The sequence below is a fragment of the Polistes dominula genome, unplaced genomic scaffold (genome assembly GCF_049000335.1).
Source record: "Polistes dominula isolate Pdom_NZ unplaced genomic scaffold, Pdom_raw_medaka contig_33, whole genome shotgun sequence".
NCBI lineage: Eukaryota > Metazoa > Arthropoda > Insecta > Hymenoptera > Vespidae > Polistes > Polistes dominula.
In genome coordinates, this window is record NW_028300998.1 from 669894 (window position 1) to 691984 (window position 22091).

The 22091-nt window shown below is 30.5% G+C and overlaps 1 protein-coding gene and 1 long non-coding RNA gene across 2 annotated transcripts in view; one reads left to right on the forward strand and one right to left on the reverse strand.

Moving 5' to 3' along the window:
* Positions 1-148: 148 nt before the first annotated feature.
* On the forward strand, positions 149-2338 carry LOC149032200 (uncharacterized). Its single transcript, XR_016176892.1, has 2 exons — positions 149-1019; positions 1108-2338. It is a non-coding gene; the product is annotated as an uncharacterized LOC149032200 (long non-coding RNA).
* T48 (FU domain-containing protein T48) overlaps positions 1646-22091 on the reverse strand; it is a 28531-nt gene continuing 8085 nt past the window's right edge. The window contains exons 2-5 of the mRNA XM_015317406.2: positions 4882-5200; positions 4243-4395; positions 3981-4125; positions 1646-3651 (exon numbers count right to left, since the gene is read on the reverse strand). Coding sequence (XP_015172892.1) covers positions 3037-3651; positions 3981-4125; positions 4243-4395; positions 4882-5200 — 1232 coding nt within the window. The 3' untranslated portion in view covers positions 1646-3036. The remainder of the gene's footprint in view (positions 3652-3980; positions 4126-4242; positions 4396-4881; positions 5201-22091) is intronic.

Below are 22091 nucleotides of genomic sequence, written 5' to 3' on the forward strand. Positions count from 1 at the left end.
AGAAAGGAGGCTACGTATAGAAAGAAAGAGAGAAAGAGAAATAAAGATGGAGGCAAAAGAAACGAGGCGCAGCGAGTTCTTTGACCAGGGCAAGAACCAGCGAGTATTAAAGTTAGGTTTGAAATAGAGCTTAGAGAATAGGACTCACGTGGTAAAGGATGCCGTCGGCGGCTCGGGCATCTCGCTCTTACGGCCTTAGGCCGTCCCGTGCACGGGGAGACGCGCGTCCCGACGCAGGGGGGACGCCTTTCGCCGCCTCTCGACGTCTCACCTCGCCACGGATGCCCACAAGCAAATCCTCGATAATGGCCACGCTCCCTCGCCCTCCGCTTCAACAATACCATCAAAGTGTACGCCGTCGAAAACGGAATAACGTAGGACCAAATTCGGTCCTGTTCGATACCGACGTGCCACGTAATTTCACGAAAATCTTCGGATCTGCCTACGTGCTCGCGGTTAACAGAAAATACGACGACTGTCATGGCGTCCCTCGCCCACCCCGCAGGAACTTACGCGCTTGGTGCGTCCGAAGGACGCGACTTTTACTATTAACTTGCATGAGAATATTCCTCACGCAATTTTTTCTACGTCGAAGGGAACGAATTCTTATGCATTTAAAAATAATCTATTATCCTATTATTTGAAAAATATTTAAATCTAATGTATCAAGTATTCCTTATATCGTATAGTCGTTAATGCGTGCGCAATTTCCGGTTGCGCGCGCATTCAATATACCTTCCTGTACAGATTGAACCGCCAAACCAAAATTCTCCCGATAACAATGACGAAGTTCCATCAACCCGATCGATTTTACGTATCAACCTGTTCGTCCATTCTTTCTTCCATACGTACTCATGTCTTCTTAGTTAGTCCGTCTTCCAATTATCTTCTTTTTTTTCCTTTCTATCTTCCCGATATAAATGTATGGAGAGTACGATCGAGTATTTTCCTACTATGAAGATACATGATGAGAACACGTGAGCACAACTAATATAAATATGTATTTGCCGGAAGTTAGTGTAAGTTTCTTTTTGCAAACTAGTGCTCCAATTGGCTGGAAATTAATGATGTATTCTAAAGAACCAATTACGTCACGTCTTTCATTAGAGTACCTCACTGTAGATGGTGTTCCAGTTGTTTCTTATCTCTCCAATACATAGATTCATCTAACTTATAAGATTAAAGCATTACCGTCGGTAAGTACGTTGATTTCTTTATGGATAATATCAATATGGCGGATACTTGATAAATTTATTTTTTATCAGAGATTATCGACAGAGGCAGCATTGGCATTTAACTGCGGGCATGCTAGAAAATCGATAATTTCCATTGTTTTGATCTAATTTCTCTAATTTGTTAAATAGAAGATATCAATCGTTTTTTATTTAAATTTGTATAATAAATTTCTTGTTTATAAAATCAAATCAATATATATATATATATATATCTGTGGTATTTTTCGTGAATCGCATGGTAAAACAGAACAACAGACGCGATTACAGATAATGAAAAACGAAAAAAGAGGGAAATATAATAAATACGAAAAATAATTAAATCGGTTATTATAAAAAAAAGTATTTGTAATATTCCGTTATACATACTTTTTGATTTTACTTGATTTAATTTCGTCGAAATAATGTTAAACTTTTAATTTTTAATATATATATATTTGATATTTGTGTTTCTCTTAAATTTATTACTAAAAATATTCATCGGTATTTACATTTACATTTACAGATATTTGTACAAGAATCGATTTGGCCAGACACAGTAATGGAATGATATGAAATATTTAAATAATTGCACACATATTTTCATTCAATCTTAGAATGTTTTAAAAATTGTAGACAAATGTGATATGATTAACGTTCGATATAATAATAAGGATTAAAAATTTTCTAAATTATTAATCAATAATCTATTGTTTAATTTTATCAAAAATCACTTTCGTCGACAATCTTCAAAGTATTGAAAAAAAAAAAAAAAAGAACACATACACACAACAAATAATAATAGATTATTCATATTTCCTATGATAGGTATTTCTTTGTGCAATTGATTATTACTTTTCTATAAATATTTATCTTTTCAAATAAAAAACAAAAGAAGAAACGAATTGAATTATTTCTATTATTTTTCATTTTTTTTTCTTTTGCGTTCGATAATTATTAGCCCTTATCGATCGTCAGCTTTTTTTAATACGATTTTCATTAGGTTGTCCGTTATAGTTGATTTTGGTGTTTATATGCAATATACATAAATTGATTGTCATTTTTATGTGACAGGACAAAGGCATCGCCAAAAAATCGTTGCCATTAGAGAGAGACGTGACTGACACGTCCTATAAGGGCTAATAATATTAACATTAACAAATAATATTTAATAAATAATCGTAATTACTCAATTGATAATCATCGAATTAAATTTACATTGAATGATCAACTTTCATTTAGAATTATGATGACACGAATTGAAAAAATAATAATAATAATGATGATAAAGAACCCACATTAAGACATTGACTAGTATGTTAATATATACAGAATAATTGTTAATAATAAACATGTACAACAATTCGATCATTAAATTAAAATTGAATATTTCTACAAATTTCTTATAGTTATTTGGTGTCACTGTTACTTTGTCTTCCCGTAACTAACTGGATATGTATGATAATTTTTAATAATTAATAGGATTTATGCATTCGATAAATCTGGAAAACTTTATAAATTGTATCATGCGTAAAGCAGGATGAAATTTAGTTGCATTGAAAGCTGAAACGTTAAACTATTTTCATTTTTCATCGAATATTGTTCATACATATTTGAATGATTTTCTTTTTCTATTAATCTATAGAAATAATATATATATATATAATTATATATAGGTATAATATATATAATTATATATATATAAGTATAATATATATATATATATATAATTATATATAATACTTTTATAAATATATTATTATATATAATACTTCTGATATATATAATTACATATATGTATATACTATCTGTATATCTAATCTCATTACAATTCGGTAGTAATTTCATCTTGCGGCCTAAAGCCAAGGATCGTGAAATCATCTATGAGGTAGTCACAATCGGGTAATCTATCGGACAATATGGTATAATTAGCAGCTTCAACAGCGCTTTGAAATTCCCATTGAGGATTGATTTCACGATCGAGAACACTAGTTTCACGAGGATTAGATCCGCGATTGATATCTGGTAACGTAGCACCACCGTTATGATTATTGAACACCGATATGGCTAATTCCTGAAAATGTGACCCATTTGATTTCAGTCTTTTTTGCATGCCAAATACCAAAGGAGTCATTTGTCCCATCGTAGACTCGTTGTTACGTCCGAGTTTATCGTGATAGGGCATGGAACTATTTTGTCCTAAACTCGACCCAAGTGGACTATCCTTGGCATATCCTAAACTCGAGCTGGCTGGACTAATACTGGACTTGTCGCTCGCTTGAAAAGTAGCGAGTGGTAAGTTAGCTTGAAATGTTGTTAAATTAGTCGGCGTACTTCTAGGTTCAAACGGTTGAGACGGTGGTGTTATTACTACCGACTCCGTTGGATTCGTTTGGACGGAACTTGCTGGATGCTGTAGGAATGTCACGAGTTGAGCCACCTTAAAAAATCACATTTCACTTATTAAAATAATATCGATTTCTTTATTCTTCTATTATGTATTCTAATTTTGATTATAGCTCATATACTTGACTCTAAACACGTATATCCTTTAGACACACACACAAAAATAAAATACAATACATTCTAATCGTAATACTCACCGAAATGTTTAACAGACTGCCATGAAAAATAAAGAAAGATTAAAGAAGAAATTAAGAGAGATAGAGAGAAAGAGAGAAGAGAGAGAGAGAGAGAGAGAGAGAGAGAGAGAGAGAATCCGGCGTATTAATTTAAATAATGTAATCATTAGAAAATAATTAAACTTACTTCTGGACTACTGTGTCTCTTGTACCTTCGGAGCAAACGTTCTGCCCAAGATAATAATCTTTGCCAGTCATCAGGAGGTAACTGTATGTCTTCATCCTTTTTGTTAACAAGGACTAATATCCTTGCGAGATCTCGGAGAACGGGTCTAAACGTTAGAATAATAAATAATTGTTAATCGATTAGTTCTCATTTTCAGTAACTTCATTTTCTCTTAATTAAAAGATACGAATTTAATGGACGACTTTGTAAATAATCGTTTTACCTGTACGCTTGAATGCCGACTGCGCCGTCCCCGTTATTTCCGGAGTAATATAATTCTCTAACTTGTCTTCTAGTGTCGTTCAGCATGGAAAGGAAAGTGTGTCCCTCACCTCTTAACGTTGCAAGATGCCTCAGGAATTCTCTTCTTTCAGCACTGTCAGATAATCATTAAATATAATGAAATATTTTCTAATAATAATAAAATAATAAATCTAATCTTTCAATTAAGTCGCATCGTCAAATTTGCACGCTAACAAGAATTGTCAAATATCATTTTAACTTTTTAGAGATTAATTTTGTATTTTAATAACAAGAAATACATTTTATCCAAATTTTATTTATGATAAAATGGTGAATAAAGTAAAATTAATATTTTATATTTTGTAAAAATAATAGAGAAAAAAAATAAGAATTTATATACAAATGTTATTATGGGAAATAAAATAAAACCAAAGAGTATCCACATATATGGTAAAAAGTTTTAGAGAAGTTGATAAAATTTGAAAAACAAAAAGAAAGATCTCCAGGAAAAAAATGTTAATCAAAAATGTGATAAAACATTTTGATAGCAACATTCGAAACGAACGATAAAATGGATTTCAATCGAGTGAACAATTTCTTTTACTGTTAGTCTACCTACCTGTTCTCAAATTGCCGTACGATCTTGGTCGCTTTTTTCTTCTTTCTGTGAACGATGATCGCACCGCAAAGAACGATGAAGACACATATGGTTGCACCGGAGACAACTCCCACCAAGATAGCGACCTGACTACCTGTCAGCCCAAAGATGTAACCAGTCTCTTTACAAACTCTTCCCATATATTCGTCTCTCGTCGACCAGTCTGCCGTATGTCCAGGTGGACAGCTATCAACGCAGGTTCCTTTATGCAATAGTACTGCACATCTCGCGCACGTGTCACCTCTGCATCTTTTGCATCCTCCTGGATCTTCGACGCATCCTACAAAAAAATATGTAATAAAAGAAAATGTAATTTATTAAACATTTGCTTATATAAAAACTAGGGATGCCCCGCCACGCGTTGTTGTACGCTCATAATCAGTCCGATACACACGTCTTTCGCAATAAAATAATATTGCGAATTATAAATTGAGATATAAACTATCCTATCATTCAACTTGGATCAAACTGCACACAGTGTGCAAAATTTGATTAAAATCGGTTAAGTAGTTTAGGAGTCCATTATGGACAAACAACGTGACACGTAATTTATATATATTAAGAAGATATGAATTGTACAAACAAACGAAACATTATTCGAACCAAACTTACGAACAACAAGAAAAATAGAAATAAAATAAGAGGAGCAGATTAGCCGATCATCCTTCATTCGTGGTATAATTTTGAACGACAAATTTCAAGTAAGAGTGCATTTGAAAGAGGAACGTGACACCCGTCGAATTCCAAGCAAGAAGTAGCTCTAACTCTTGGACCCTACTAGCCGATCGTTGATCCATAGCCTCGAGTCATACCTTGATTGCTTGACACACATACTGGTGCACCTACCGAAGTCACGCTCGACAATACCCGTTTCGCGATATATATCTTTGATAACGAATACAACTTCTAACGGGCTTTGACAGTTTATAACTAAAAGGGAACAACAACAAAAAAAAAGTAGAACGAATTATTTGACGAAGTATACACTTTCGACTAAAAACAGGTAGTACATGCGTTAAATTGTACTGAAAGTTTGTAACGATTTGCCAATACAAAAGTGTTGTATTTGAATTTAATGGTAAAATCAGCACAAACTTTTAGGTCAACCATACGTTTTTTATCATTACCTAAAAAGTTCGTGCTGATTTACCAATATAAAACTATTATTTGGAAATTTACTGTATAAAATCAGTACGAATTTGTTGGATAATCCAATAATACACTGTTCTAACAGGTAACTAGATACGTACATAAAACTTCTTCCTATGTGTACAATATATTTGTTCTGTTCATTTCATCGAGGAGGAGGAGAAGAAGAAGAAGAAGAAGAAGAAACGTTGAAAGAAAAGAACATTTTTTTAGAGAAAGGAAGAGGGTATTCGAGTAGTGTTTGCTTGTCTTTTTTGTGTCAATGATGGTGGTGGCAGTTAGCAAACGTATGAGGAATCCGGTTGGGTACTTTCCGGATTACGTGGGTCTTTCTTACCGAACTCATAATGCACTCTCTGGAGTGTTCCGCTTAGGATTCTCGTGAACACACAACACGCAATGAACGACTAACTGGTAAATTACCTAGTAGGTATATAACATTCTCCAGGTTGAGAACACCCAAGCTCCTATGGGTTTCTTTTCTTCTCTCATACTTTGAACTATACATACACATACACAAACAGATGTGCGCGCTCATGCACGTAGCACACACACACATATAAGTACATAGGAACAGACACACCAGGTTTCTCAACTATTTACTTTATCATTTACCATTCACTCGATCGATCGACGTCAAACGAGAACCTTCCAAATTTTTCATCTACTCTACTTGGAAAGAATCTATTTATTTTACTCTCTTTTCTACGTTGAAATAACGTTTCCAAAGTTATTTCAATATTCTTCTACTATTGTATCATCCAATGGCATTTTCGTTGGGTCCCAAAGAGAGAAAGAGAATTTCATATTTAATCAAATTTTGTCCACACACACTATGATTCATAACTAAGGAAAGGAATTTCGTTGATTTTCAAAGGACATTCTACAACATACATAGAGATAGACAAACACACACAGACACACACACGTAATACATACATACATGTTGTATATTCTGAATGTCAAGTTCTAAGAGAAATTGTCGAAAACATTGTTTGTGTCGTCGATATTGCGTTTCACTTTGGCAGACCTCCTTGCATCTTCATTTTAAGGCCATCGACCTCGAATCATAACGCAGTAGTACCCGTCGTTGTAACTTCGTATCCGTCTCTCCTTTTCTTTGCATCGATGATGACGTTTTGCTTTTAAAGCGAGCGCACTCGGTTAATTAGTCGATCAAAGGTCAGGGATAACGCGATGATATTCTGCTAGCTGAAAGAACGATCTACGGAAGCTCTTACTAGAAATATATATATTATCTAGTAAGCTGCATCGTTCTTTCCTGTTGGGCTTCTCTCCTTCCTCTTATTATTTTTCTTAGATCCTATACATATGGTAGAAGATATACTTACACGTTTAGAAATTGTCTGTATATGTATATATGCATATATCCGGAGATGTGTCTGTGTGTGTGTGTGTTTGTGTATGCATGCACGTGTTACTAGCTATGCCTTGTCTCAAGCATGCTCTTGTAACTTTCGATAATATAAACTTCCTACGTTTTAATTCTCAGATATGTCAAGTAGTTCATAAAAATAACACGGTTAATCTTGTCATAATAGATAAATAATGAAATCATTAAAGATTTAAAATTTCTATATGTATATGTACATTTAATTATTTAATTATAGACGCTGTTGATTATTTATTTATTTATTTTCTTTTTTATACGAATAAGATTATAGTATAGTATAGTATATAGTTTATTATTTAGATAAGATGAAGTAAGATAAATAAAATGATTTATATTGTATAAATGATATGACTCGTTTTTAGAAATCATGAATTTCATTATAAAGTTGAATATTTCAAAGTTGGTTTCTCAGAACAAGAATTACAAATAAATAACAATTTAATGTGATATAATGATTTGAATAGTTAAATTTAAATTTGATTTGAAACTAAAGTAAAGATTCTATTGCATGGTATAATGGAGTATACACGCTAACACGCCATATGTCTCCATAGTGTGCAAGCCAGACGATATTTCACGAAAACGTGTGTGGCACACGAGCGGCGTGTGGCGTAACGGACAAGTGCATAAATTCAATGCAGGAGAATAAACGAAGTTTGCAGGTTTTACGAGTTAACTACCAAGAGACAGAGAAAGAAAGAAAGAAAGAAAGAAAGAAAGAATGAAAGAAAGAATGAAAGGGTTTGAAAGAAACATTTTCGAAAAGGAAAAAATATCTTGTTTCTTTTTTTTGTAAGTTCATCAAATTTTTTTCAACGATACCATTCACAGTCAATGTACGCTAAATAAATTTTATATACATATATAAACACGTAATTATATATCTTGAAAACAACGAATTGAAAAAAACAAAAAAAAGTAAAATTTGTAATAAATATTGTTGTTCTATCGTTTAAAATAAAATACAGTTATACCACTGTATATTATTGTGGTTTCCTTATAAGAAGAGGTACAGTTAAACTTGTGATGTGTCATATTGAAAATTTATACAAAATCTGAAATACAATTTTTATCTGTAATTTTTTATAAATTTATAAATTTGTAAAATTATTCATCAAATTTATACAAAATCAAAAATACAATTTTTATTTTATTCGAGATATTTAAGTATCTTAATTTAAAAAAAAAAAAAACTCATCACACAAATATTTACAATTTCGTTATCATTAAATTAAAAAAAAACAACAAAAAAACAAAAAAAAGAAGATTCTTTAAATCTCTATATCAATTAATGGAAAATTACAAACTAACTTGATTAATTTCATTGTTCTAGAGAAATTTAATGACGCACGAGAAGAACGGTCAAGGGTTGCTTTTATTTCTTTTTTTTTTCTACCCCTTATCTATCTCCTTTCTTTTACTCTCACACGATTGATTGCAACATATTTCAGTTTTGAAGTATTCTCGTTTATTTATTGTTCTCTATCTCTCTCTTTCTTTGTAGAATGTTATATCAAAAGGTCAATAGATAACCGGAATTACAAATCGTCCGATGGTCATCTCAACAAACTTGTGAAAATATCTTCTTAATATATATAAATTACGTGTTACAATGTTTGTCCGCAATGGACTCCTAAACTACTGAACCGATTTTAATCAAATTTTCCACACTGTCTGCAGTTTCATTCAACTTGAAAGATAGGATAGTTTATATTTCAATTTATAATTCGCAATATTATTTTATTAATCGCGAATTATTTGTTTATTAACAAAGAGTCATGATTATCTCTGTTAGTTCGATAAGATTCTAACAGATGACGGTATAACGTAATTCGTTGACTTAAAGACGTGTGTATCGGACTGATTGTGACAGTAAAAAACAATACAGTGTAAAAAGACAGTAATTGATTTTTAATATTATTTTAAAATATCTAAATATCTTTAGGACGATTTCGTAAATGATAATAAAATTCAATCAAATTATGATAATCATTACGAAGAAAATAATTCATCATTTCTCATTATTTCATTCATTATAAAATACTTACATTTTCGCTAATATCAAACAATTAGAGCAACATAATTGTACCGTCAGAGGTTGGTGGGATACAGGGATGAAGGGGAGCTGTATTTTAATTAGATAATTGTTTTCTAAATCACGTTAAAGAGCCAACACAGATCTGGGTCTAGTAAACAGAGTGTTCCAGATGTCCATCATTCCACGTTGAATAATATTCCACTTGTTTTATTTTTCTTTTATTTTTATATTAATTAATCTGAAAACTACTGATTCTACTTGATGATAAATAGAAAACGGGATTGTATGTTTTTCTTGTTTGTTAATTAGTAAATATTATCCGTAATCGTTCATTCTAACTTCTCCCTCTTCTCTTATAATGAAAATGAACCATAATATCTCTAAGAGGTATGGTAGCTTTCTTATATGCATGTAAAATATCGTTAGAGAAACGTGCCAAGGAGATATTGTCAAGGAAAAGGCGCACCTACATTGAACGAATTAGAAAGCATCGTGTGTGTTTTTTTTTTTTAATTTATTAAACACTCATATATACATTCGTGTTCCGGCTTTTCTGATCGATATGTATATTTTCATGTAAATTTGTATGTTTCATTATTCAATCTTATCTAATTCAAAAGTATACAAAAAAAAAAAAAACCAATTCATTTCTTAAGGTATCTTTTAATAATAAATTTAAAAAGAAACAAATATGTAGAATCTATTTTTCGTATTTCGTCAGGGGGATTTCTGGCAGGGGTGTGGTGGCGTAGCAATTCGACCTATCTACTTTAATTTTGAATTTAGCCACCAGATAGCGTATTCAAGTGTTAAAGATTCCAATATTAATTTTAAATTTCAATTATATTATATTGATAAATTATTATATTAAATTAAATATTTATTAAATTATTAATAAATTTATTTAATTAATATAATAATAATTTAGTAATTTATTAAATAATATTACTATATATTATTATATTATTAATATAATAAATTATAATAATAAATTATAATAATCTATTTAATTATTAAATAATTTATTAAATAATATTATTATATTATTTCAATAAGTTATGTAAACAAAGAAATAAAAAAAAAAAAAGAAATTTATAGAAAATTATTACGGTTAATAAAATTATTAAAATAAGTTATGTAAATATGTTACGACTAATTTTCGAAACTTCTAGTCGAGCGTGTTTTAAAAAAAGGCTTCTTAATATTTGATAGAAAAAGAAGAAAAAAAAAATAAAACTTCGAGATAATTATAACGACGCTTTCTAAGATAGTAACGCATGGTAGAATTTCGACTTTCGTTAATTCGAACGTAATATCGAGTGCACTAATCGCGTGAGTTTGCGATCTAAACACTTTCAACATCGAGGAAGCGTATACACGTACATATAATGTTTCCTTTTCCTCTTTTGCGTAAAATGAAAACAAAATTGATCTTTTTAAATTAAAATACAGTAGAGCCTGATTTTTGTGCGGTCCTTTATTTCGTAAATCATTGATGTATTTTCTAAGTTTGACTTTTTTTATTTGGTCCCTATCCACCGCACAAAAACGGGCTCAACTGTACGTGTGTCACGAGGGTTGTACTAGTAAAATTTAAAACCAATAAGTGTGAGTTTCATCGTCATCGTTATCAGCGATTACATTTAAAGTTGCACCATCAGCGATTGAGAATTTTATAAAAAAAAGAAAAAAAGTAGCGATCAATCAAAGGTTTAAAATCGTAGGACACTTCATGCACACATGAATGCTTAAGACTAAAGATGAGCTTAAAATTCGTTATAAGCGATGTTCAATTAACGCAAAGTAGAGAAAACCGAGCAAGAGACGTGAGATTAACGAGCACAATTGGTAGAGTTGGACAGGGATGGCTGACAGATGTGTTTCAGGACGGAAGACTGTGAAACGTCTACTGGCAAGTATTATCGTTAACACCTTCATTAACTAACCCTGTCATGTAACGAAGCATGTTTCATAATATTTATCCTAACCTCGTATTTCGTATCTAACTCGTACGAATGATCATTACTATTTATTTAGATTTCATTTCATTATTATTACTATTATTATTTAAAAAGTATCATTATATAATATTGTTTAAACAATTGTAATAATAGTATTTACAATTAGTATAAATTATGGTAAGAAAATTTGATCATATTATTAATACAACCTTTTGTATTTGTAAATTTAATGTATTATTTGATGTAATTGCTATAGTAATAATTATTTTTTTTTTATAATTACAACAATAGTTATATTTAATAGAAAATATATAGCAAAATTAATAATTCGTATTGAAATTGTTGCTATTTCAAAAATAAAGTATATTGAAATAATAAAACAGATGTGTGCAGATCACACACGGTAGAAGTGAAACCTTTAAAGAAAACCAAGCTTCGAAATAATTGAATTGTAATACAGCGCCATCTATTGAAAGAACCTTATAGAACCTAGATAACCTTTAAAAATTGTGCTATGTGCTAAGTTGAAAAAAATCACGTGAAATAAAATAAATTTCATTAAAATAAGTTGAGTATTTTTGGAATTATTAGTGGACAAACATATTGTTACACTGAATTTTTACATATTGAATTTTATTATTTAATTAATTATTTTTGTTTCATAGATTTCACGTTCTTCCGTTTCACGATTTTCAAATCATCCTGATTCTAAAGAAGTTCTCACTTCAAAAATAAAAATAAAAGAAACCTACTTATCAGTAATAAATTAATTAAATGCGACATTAACTTACAAGATAGTTCAAGTGCACAACAAGACAAAAAAAAAGTAGGAAAACAACAAAGAGAGTCACGAGAGCACTCGGTTTCCATGTTACCCACGTTCGATTTAACTATCTAGAACGACATGGACGATAATCGAGCCAGCAAACGAGTGAACAAGCTTACGTACGAACGAACGAACGAACGAACGAACGAGTGAACATACAAGCAAACGAACGATGAGTTCACTTCGTTCCGTTTCCTCTTTCGCATTGAACGGAAGTCCTGTTCGTGGTTTACAACTCAAAGCGGGAATCCAAAGTAGGATTTCTTCGTAAACGATAGCATTGTGTTTTAAAGATCGTTACGTTTTCTACGATGCCACAAGCCAATTTTATCCAGAACTGCATACAATCATTTTGAATTATGAGTCATGCTTGATCAGTCACGTTTTAGTACGTGACAAAATTCGTCCTCTTCAACCATAAATATAACATTTTATTTCTTTGTTGTTTTCTTGTCTTTTTTTTTTTTTTTTTTTTTTTTTTTTAAGTGAAAACTTCTTTAGAATCGGGGTAGATTTGAATATCGTGAAACGGAAGAACGTGAAACCGATGAAACAAAAATAATTAATTAATTAATAAAATTCTATATGTAAAAATTCAGTGTAACAATATGTTTGTCCACTAATAATTTCAAAACTACTCAATTCAACTTAATGAAATTAATTTTTATTTCACGTGATTTTTTCCAACTTAGCACATAGCACAATTTTTAGAGGTTATCTAGGCTCTGTAAGGTTCTTACAATAGATGGCACTGTACTACAATTCAATTATTTCGAAGCTTGGTTTTCTTTGAAGGTTTCACTTCTACCGTGTGTGATTTGCACACATCTATTTTTTTTTATTACTAATTTCAAGATTTTTATTTATATTACATACAAAATACATACTAGAGATTCCAATGTTACTCAATAATTTGTTAATAAATCATCCAGTCAATATTAAAACTTGACAATAACATAACATTTACTTTGATGCATGTGTACACTGTATAATATTTAAAAAAAATTTAATTATTAAACTATTTGAGTGACACTGTCATCCTTAAAGATATGTTAAGTAATAAATAATTTATTTTTTTAATAAAATTCTTATTAAAAAATACATGCTAAATGTCAAACATATCCTTAAACTTTTTCAATGAAATAAACCAATATTAAAGCTTGCGACAATGACGCAACATTACACGCATAAAATGACATTTATTAATAATCCAAGTAAACACACTGAACACATTAAAACTTATATTAGTAAACATAGTAAAGTATGATTGAAAATCTAATACTAAATATACCTACTGTAAATCAATTAGTTTGTAACATCGAAGGACAACGTGTGAACGCATTGAGCAAGTATTTGTTGTTCATCATAAATACGAAAGTAAAGAAAAGTTAAAGAAATAAAAAAAAAATAAAAAAAGAAATAAATATAGTGAAATAATAGATGAGAGTTTGTAGAAGTGAACGAGTAACTGTACATTACGATTTACACTCCTCCACTCGGGAGGCCTGTTTAAAGAAGAAAGACATGGACGAGTGGAGAGACGTGTGACGGGTCTTATACATAAACACATATATATATATATATATATATATATGTACGACTATGCTGCAAAACGAAGAAAGAAAGAAATAAAGAAGAAAGAGAGAGTTAGAAAGAGAGAGAGAGAGAGAAGAGGGTCTCTCTCATGCATCGGTATTCGTAGCTTGAGAAAACCAGTCGTTACGTAACTTAAGTTAGTTAATGTCGGTGAGTCTGTGTGTTAACCCCAGAGCCATATCTTCTAGCTTGGCCCTTACCTCACAAGCACTCTCTGGTTCCTTCTTTCCTTCTTCAGCATCCTGAGAAATACATGGAGAAAGAGAGAGAGAGAGAAAGAAAGACCAGGAGCTCAAAGGAGAGAAGGACAAAGAAACGCTACAAACAACAAACCACGAACCATACCCTGAGAATATTTAGACGCTTACGGCACCACGTTAAAATAACGACGAGTTAATAAACTTGGACTGATGATTACGAGGATGACAGAAATGAAGTCATTCTGATCTATAAGCTATTGAATACAACTTGTATTTACATTCCAATTGGAGATATTTATCTTTTCTTGGAAAATGTTAACTTTCTATAATTTTCATTTGTTTATATGATAATACATCGATTCAGATATCTTTTTTGTTTATTTAACCCTTTACCCAGCACCGGCTGGGACATCATATGCTGTCCCAGTTCTGGAAAATGTTTCAAAACTCAATTCAAAACTCAATTGTGAGATCACTGTTATTGATGATGCATTGTTTTTGAGACATTTATGCGTTTCAAAGTCCTTCAATCTTTTAGATATAAAAGTTATTTTATCTAATAATCGTTTGGAGAAGATATGAACTGATCTTTGTAATAGGACGTACACGGACTGATGATTTTTTGCTGTATTGAAAGGGTTAAAATATACTATTGGGTTGTTACAAAAAGAAATTTCATTTTTTTTGCTGTTTGAAGATTTTTTATATATGATTTCAATTAAGAGATGAAAAGAGGAAAGGACAAAGCTAAGATGATAATGAGTATTTTATTAAGAATTGTAACTTTGAACTGTTACAATTAAAAATGATAACTTTGTATCTACTATCTCTTTATTGCTCTTTGAAGCAGTGGACGATGCTTCACAATTGCTTGTTTTGTGATATTTTCAGGATAGCGGGAAGTCGGAACAGGAAATATGAATTTTGAAGAGATAGGCCAGTTTATGTTAGATGATGATATCGTCAAATATAAAAAGAGATAGAATATGCAAATGAGTAGATAAATCTAAACAGTGTTTTTCATTTTCAATTTATTTTGTCTAAGCATGCGTATGAGTTTTTTTGTTTTTGTTTTTTTTTTTTGAAATATTTCTAAAATTATTTATAAATCAATAGAAAATAATATGAGCATAAAGATTATTTGACAAAATAATACTTTAGTAGCACAAAATATTGAATAATATTGAATACATGTGTATTTAACCCAGTTGATTGTGAAATTTAATTTCAAAAGATCATCACAGGGCTGTGGAATTAAAAACAAGCATACGACGTGCATACACGTCGAACGCATTTAACTGGATAATATTAAAAAGAGATTCAATGTCTTTTTAAATTATTAAATACACATGTATTGAATATTTTTCTATGTTTCGTGCTACTAGAGTAAATACGTTACATATACAAATGTAAGTTTGTATAATTTATTAAACAAATATAATACGACAAATAATAAGAATAATTATATATACATTATCTATTATAAAAAAATAAAAGAAATAATTGTTTCGTGTAATTATATAAAATTGTTTTAAATAGCTTGTAAAATAAAATACACGCGACTTTTCTAATATCCCTAATTACTTAGACCACTTAACATATGACCACTTACATTAGACCACTCATAATGATTAGCTCATATATAAGTTTTCATGAGAAGCGAAATTTGATGTATTAAATACAGGAAATGAAAAAAAAAAAAAACTTGAAAAAAATTATGTCAATTAGTATACTTATGTTGCAAATTAAAAAAAAAAATGAAAACAGATGTTTGCAGATCACACACGGTAGAAGTGAAACCTTCAAAGAAAACCAAGCTTTGAAATAATTGAATTGTAGTACAGTGCCATCTATTGTAAGAACCTTACAGAACCTAGATAACCTCTAAAAATTGTGCTATGTGCTAAGTTGGAAAAAATCACGTGAAATAAAATTAATTTCATTAAGTTGAGTTGAGTAGTTTTGGAATTATTAGTGGACAAACATATTGTGACACTGAATTTTTATATATTGAATTAAATTATATATAGAATTTTATTAATTAATTAATTATTTTTGTTTCATCGGATTCACCACGTTCTTCCGTTTCACGACTATTCAAATCACCCTGATTCTAAAGAAGTTTTCACTTGAAAAAAAAAAAAAAAAAAAAAACAGAAAAATAATTTAGGTTAGTTAAAAACATATACACATATCAAATTCATATTTAACAAGAGACACGAAGATCGTTCTACATCGAACGGTACATGTACGTAATATATATCGATAAATTCATCTCGGATACTCGATCGTTGTATTTTCCCAGACTACATGTGCGGCCCGGAAACGTGTAAATCGATATTCCTTCCCGTTCTCTATGCTACTACTACCGTGTCTCGTGCTTCAGCATGTTCATAGAAAATCGAGAGATAGCTTCGAACTTTTTTTTTAGGTGTATCGACAATTTTTCACTAGTAGACGAAAATATTATTAGGTCGAGTCATAAAATAACTTCCATTTTTTATGAGACAAAGAATGGCGTTTCTACGACTGATAAGTGCAAGACACATTTCATGTTGTTTTTTTTTTTGCAATCTTTGCAATTGTTCAACGTACTTATATTAGATTTTGCTCCAATATTACCTTGAAAAGGTTCATCAAAGTTGGATAGACGTCCTGCACTCGGTGGTTCGTCTTTTAAGGTTGTATCTTCAGAACGGAATTTTACAAACCAATTTCTGAACTGTCCTATCAGTTATCAGTCCTGCACTGTATACGCTGCATATTTGTTCAGCTGCCATTTTAGTGCTATTGTCTTGTTTCAATTCTTAAAGCGTTACATGTCGAATATGCACTTTTTACAGTTCCATTTCAGTGGTTAAGAAAAACGGTTAAATGTAACATTGATTACATACAAAAATTTGACAGAAGACTAAACTGAATCCTCATCTATGTAGTGATATCGAAAATCGGTTTGTTTCGGTGACTTATAATAGGTAAATACGACAAAATAGATTTTACATAACCCCGCATCGGAAGTAGTTACTTATGACTCGACCTAATATATCTTTTTATTCATGTTGAAAAGTACTTTTTATTGGTTAATAAGAGAAGAAAAGAAGAACAATTACAACTATAATTAAACTCTTCTTATCTGTTGAATTTGAACTTTGAGAAAAGAAAACTTTTGTGTGAGAGGACATTAAGATAACGTAAGCAATGTTTTTTGTTTTTGTTTAATCTAATTTAAGATTATTTCAAGATGAATTTTTTCTTTCCATCTTCTCAACAGTTAATTTCCATTTTACAATATAATAGATAACAAAATAACGATGTGAATAAGAAAATTTCTAAGTTGATTATCAATAGTTAATCTGTTAAACCGGACAGGACGTATAAATACGTCAAACGTATTGCTTTAAAAGCTAAAGGTACTGTAATAGCACAAAATATTGAAAACTATTCAATACATGTGTATTTAATTGTATATTTTTGTTTCTATCGTTTTAACTGAAGTATGAAGTGTGTTTCTTGTTTTGAATGTGAACGAAATTTTCGTCAAGTGTCCACTCGTCTCTTGGTCTCGTGTTTAAACTGGCAGTGATCTTGCTCCTTCGTTAATTTGATTATGGTAGCGTAACAGTGGTTGTTGCCATTGAAAAAGACGTGTACTATAATCGGCCAATTATACGAACCTGAGTATCGAATTCAATGATCTTAATCTTTTCTTATTTGATCCTTCTCTAAAAACCTATTGCTAACACACTTATACATAACTATTGTATTTTATATATAGTATTCTACTATTATTTATATAGTAATATTATATTAGTATAAATATAAATAATTAATAAAAAATAAATAAATAATAATATATAATATATTTATAATATTATATTACATAATATATAAATTGTAGGGGGGGGCCTTCGGGGTAAACACCCTAAAGGGGTATACCTGAAAAATAAACTTCTTTTTCTTCTTCTTCTTCTACATAATATATAATATAATATATATATTATAAATTGCCAAAATATATATAAACATATAAATTATATTTAATAATATATATTATAAACTATCGTATCTTTCAAGTTGGATGAAACTGCATACAGTGTGAACATTTTTTATTAAAATCGGTTCAGTAGTTTATGAGTTCATTGCGGACAAACAACGTGACACATAATTTATATATATATATATTAAGATTAAACATTATTATAATAAAAGAAATAAATTTTACCATAGGGTTATTGTAATGTCGATAATTTGGTCCTGATTATATTTATTATATTATTGGTACTTACGTATTAACGCCACCGCAGCGTGGAAATACCAAAAAAATTCCGCTAATGCGCCAATAACGAGCAATCTTGTTGTTCGCACACAACAACCTTGTTGTTTGCACATAACAACCGTCAGGATTTTGTCAGGATTTTGTCAGGGTTTCGTCAGAGTTTCGTCATTTTTTAATGCTACGAAAATGCGTATTTGGGATTTGCCAAAAACAGAAGAAGATGCGAGACATCATTTGAAATCTTATTTATCAGAGTACGGTACACTCATTTACTGTAATTCAAATTAAAAATATTGTCAGCTGTTAAAAGTCATTAATAAAAATGAATATTAATTGTGCAATATAAATATGATTTGTTTTTTAGAATTTTAGATTTTTTATTTGCCTGATTATTTTTCTCATTGTCAATAACCAAATATTCTATGAATTGAATATAACTCATACAATATTCTATATTTCAAGGTAGTAATTGAATAGGCAGAGTATTTTGAATACCCAAAGTATCCTTTTTACCAGTTAGTTAACTTAATCCATGGTAGATTTAGAAATGAAACGATGGAAAATCTTGTAGTATCTTTCTTTGGTTTGCTAGATCGTGTTCTTCAAAAGGAATCGTTCTAAACTATTGGCTAAAGGAGGAATGGCGGATGGGGGAGGTGAAGGAGATAAAAAAAAAGTAGGATTGCTAGGTCGAGTATAAGAAGAAATTACAGGTTGTACGTTGAGATAGATACAAGTTAGTTAAGCACAACAAGAAAGAGAAAAAAGGGAAAGAAAGAAAGAGAGAGAGAGAGAGAGAGAGAGAGAGAAGGATTTAAATTCGTAGAAGAAAACGGTACATCAGAAAATCAAAGAGAGTAGTAGTAGCACGGTAGATAACTATAAAGAAAAAGAAAGAAAGAAAGAAAAAAGAGAAAGAAAATACAGTTGTTTTTCTTTTTCTTTCATTATTTTATTTCTCTTAGAAAAATCTCTCTTCTATCTTTCTTTCTTTCTTTCTTTCACTAGAGACAGTTGGTAAAAGAACTGATGTGAAATTCCGCTTCACTTATAATACCGTTTGTCCAAGATCAGAAGGTTTAGTTTCTGATGCAAACAAGTGGAACGAGAAATCACGAACATTGACAGAACATCTGATCATTTAATTCTTCCTTATACTTCGAATTAATCCTTACCATTAGAAACTCTAAACAATAATAAAGTAACGATTCATTGTAAATAATACGAATGATTTTTATAAATCAATATTTAAAAATATATTATCTCCTAATGTGAGATATACTATCTCAATTTATAATTCGCAATATTATTTTATTGCGAAAGACGTGTGTATCGGACTGATTTTGAGTCAAAGCAACGTGTGACAGGACACCCCTAATTCAATATAAAAATATAAATAAGAGTTTATTATTTATTTTCTCAGCCATTTTATTATCGAGTTACCGAGTATTTGATAGATCGAGTGAGTAGTAACAACTCTACCGTGGATTAATCTTCCAATAGAATTTTTCTCTTCCCTTCATGAAAAGCCACTTTTCTTCTTCTTCTTCTTCGTTCGTTTTTTTTTTTTTTTTGTATTTTTGATAGTTGCCTCGGTTGAGTTGTTTTTTTATCGATAAAACCTTACTGTGAAGTTTTCAACACCAAAGACTTTTCTAAGAGTATAACGCGAGAGAACTACTTTACTCTTTGTCTAAAAGCAAGTCTTAATTGTTTTCACTGGTTAATCCGTTCAAATGGAGGGAACTTACATTTCTCTTATTTTTTCTTTCGAGAAAGAATTATTGCGTTTCAAGGGATTTTAAGGGGTTTTCAAAAGAACAAAGATTTTTCCTAAAAGAAAGAAAAAAAAGCAGGAAAAAATAGGTCAATCCGAGTAAAGAATAGAAATGACGACGACGACGACGACGACGACGACGACGTAAGGTATAAAAGATTTCTATGTAAATTACGAACTGAGTGAAAATCATGTTCATGAGTAAAATGGGGATGTAACAGATGTGCCATTAAAGTGCCTCCTTGCAGGCGGTCCTAAGTGCAAGCGAATGTTTTTCCGTGCTCGTGAGAGTTGCTGATTCATTGACAATTTTCTCCTTTCCTTTTTTTTTTTTTTTTTATTTCTTTTTGTAAATGCAAAATCGGTATCACGGAGCTTAGATAAGAAGGAGCACGCGATCGCTGTATGTAAAAGTGTCTACAAAATTATGGAGGTTAGAGTTAAGGAGTAACATCTCTGTATATGAAAAGTGTCCGTCGAAATGCATTCAATTAGGGTGGCGCCACAGTAGCTTGAGGGTTTAAATTTTAAAGGAAACGCTAAATATTATTAAAGTAGGATTGAGAAATCAATAAAGGAACACTAATTTCACAAGACAACATTTTACCCATAACTGTTTTGTTATTATTCACATACTTTTTCATCAAATTAAATGATAAAAAATCAACAAACGTACTATATTCACAGTTAACGAAATGACAATCACTTTAGTAGCTACATGTTTTTTCATAATAATTCTTTAAGGTTATATTTATTACATTATTACATAACTCGGTATACTTCAATTCGTTTACAATTGCTATATTCATACCATACCTTCTAAGTTCACCAGCGCCATTCTGGAAGGTTTTAGAACTGTTATTGACAGAAAACGCTGGACACTTTTTCAAATTTTCTCTCATATGAGATTTTACTCCTTACCTCTACTACCCTCCATATCCAAAATATAGTTTAACAAATAAAGTTTGATTTCAGAGTGCGTTCTATAGCTGCTTAGATCCATTAACGCTCAACAATGTTAAATAAAATCATTTGGAAAAATGTGAAAATATTCGAGCCTATACAGATGGACATAGAGTAGTAATAGGTTCGTTCGATCGTATCTCGTTGAAATTCAGGTTTCCTACATGACGTGCATCAGAACGTTGATCATTGATTGGTCGAATTCGCGAACTAACCATATCGCAGAGGGTTTTGCATACGCAAGGGTTGACATCGATTACCGAATCACCCTCGACGAGTTTCGCGTACTTCACGCTTCAGTGAATTTATTTCGTTCGTAAAAATGGACACATAGAGAGAGAGAGAGAGAGAAGAGAGAAAGGGAGATGGACTTCCCTCAGAAACAACCACCCTTCGCATGCTTCCATCCAAATGCTCGTCAGCGATGGATTTTTTGAGGCTTCAAAGTGAGATGATAGATTATTATCATATTTTGATCTTCTGATGAATTTTTCATTTTTCATTTAATATTAAATTATTCATAATCATTTTTAAAACGATTATGAGTTAAAGATTTGAATTATTTGTTAATATTAATAAGAATGTTTATTAGAATATTTGATCAAGCCTTAGGGGGAAATTGCATCCCAAATCAATGTGAAACACACTGAAGTAATTATTGTTAAATGTTAAGAAAATGTTGTTAAAAATATTTAATTAACGCATACATTAAGTGAAATTTCATTCCAACAAGATGAAAGATAGATCTAGTGAAATATATACAGTAATCAATTTATATATTATAATTAATGCAAAGTTTAATTATTATATAATTGCAATTAATAATATTTATATAAATATGTATTATATAAATAAAAATTTATTTCATTAATATACCCCGCATATATTCGACATTTGAATGACAATAATTTTCATAAATAAATAACAAATAAAGTAAATAATTCGAAGCTTCACAATTATTATAAAATAAT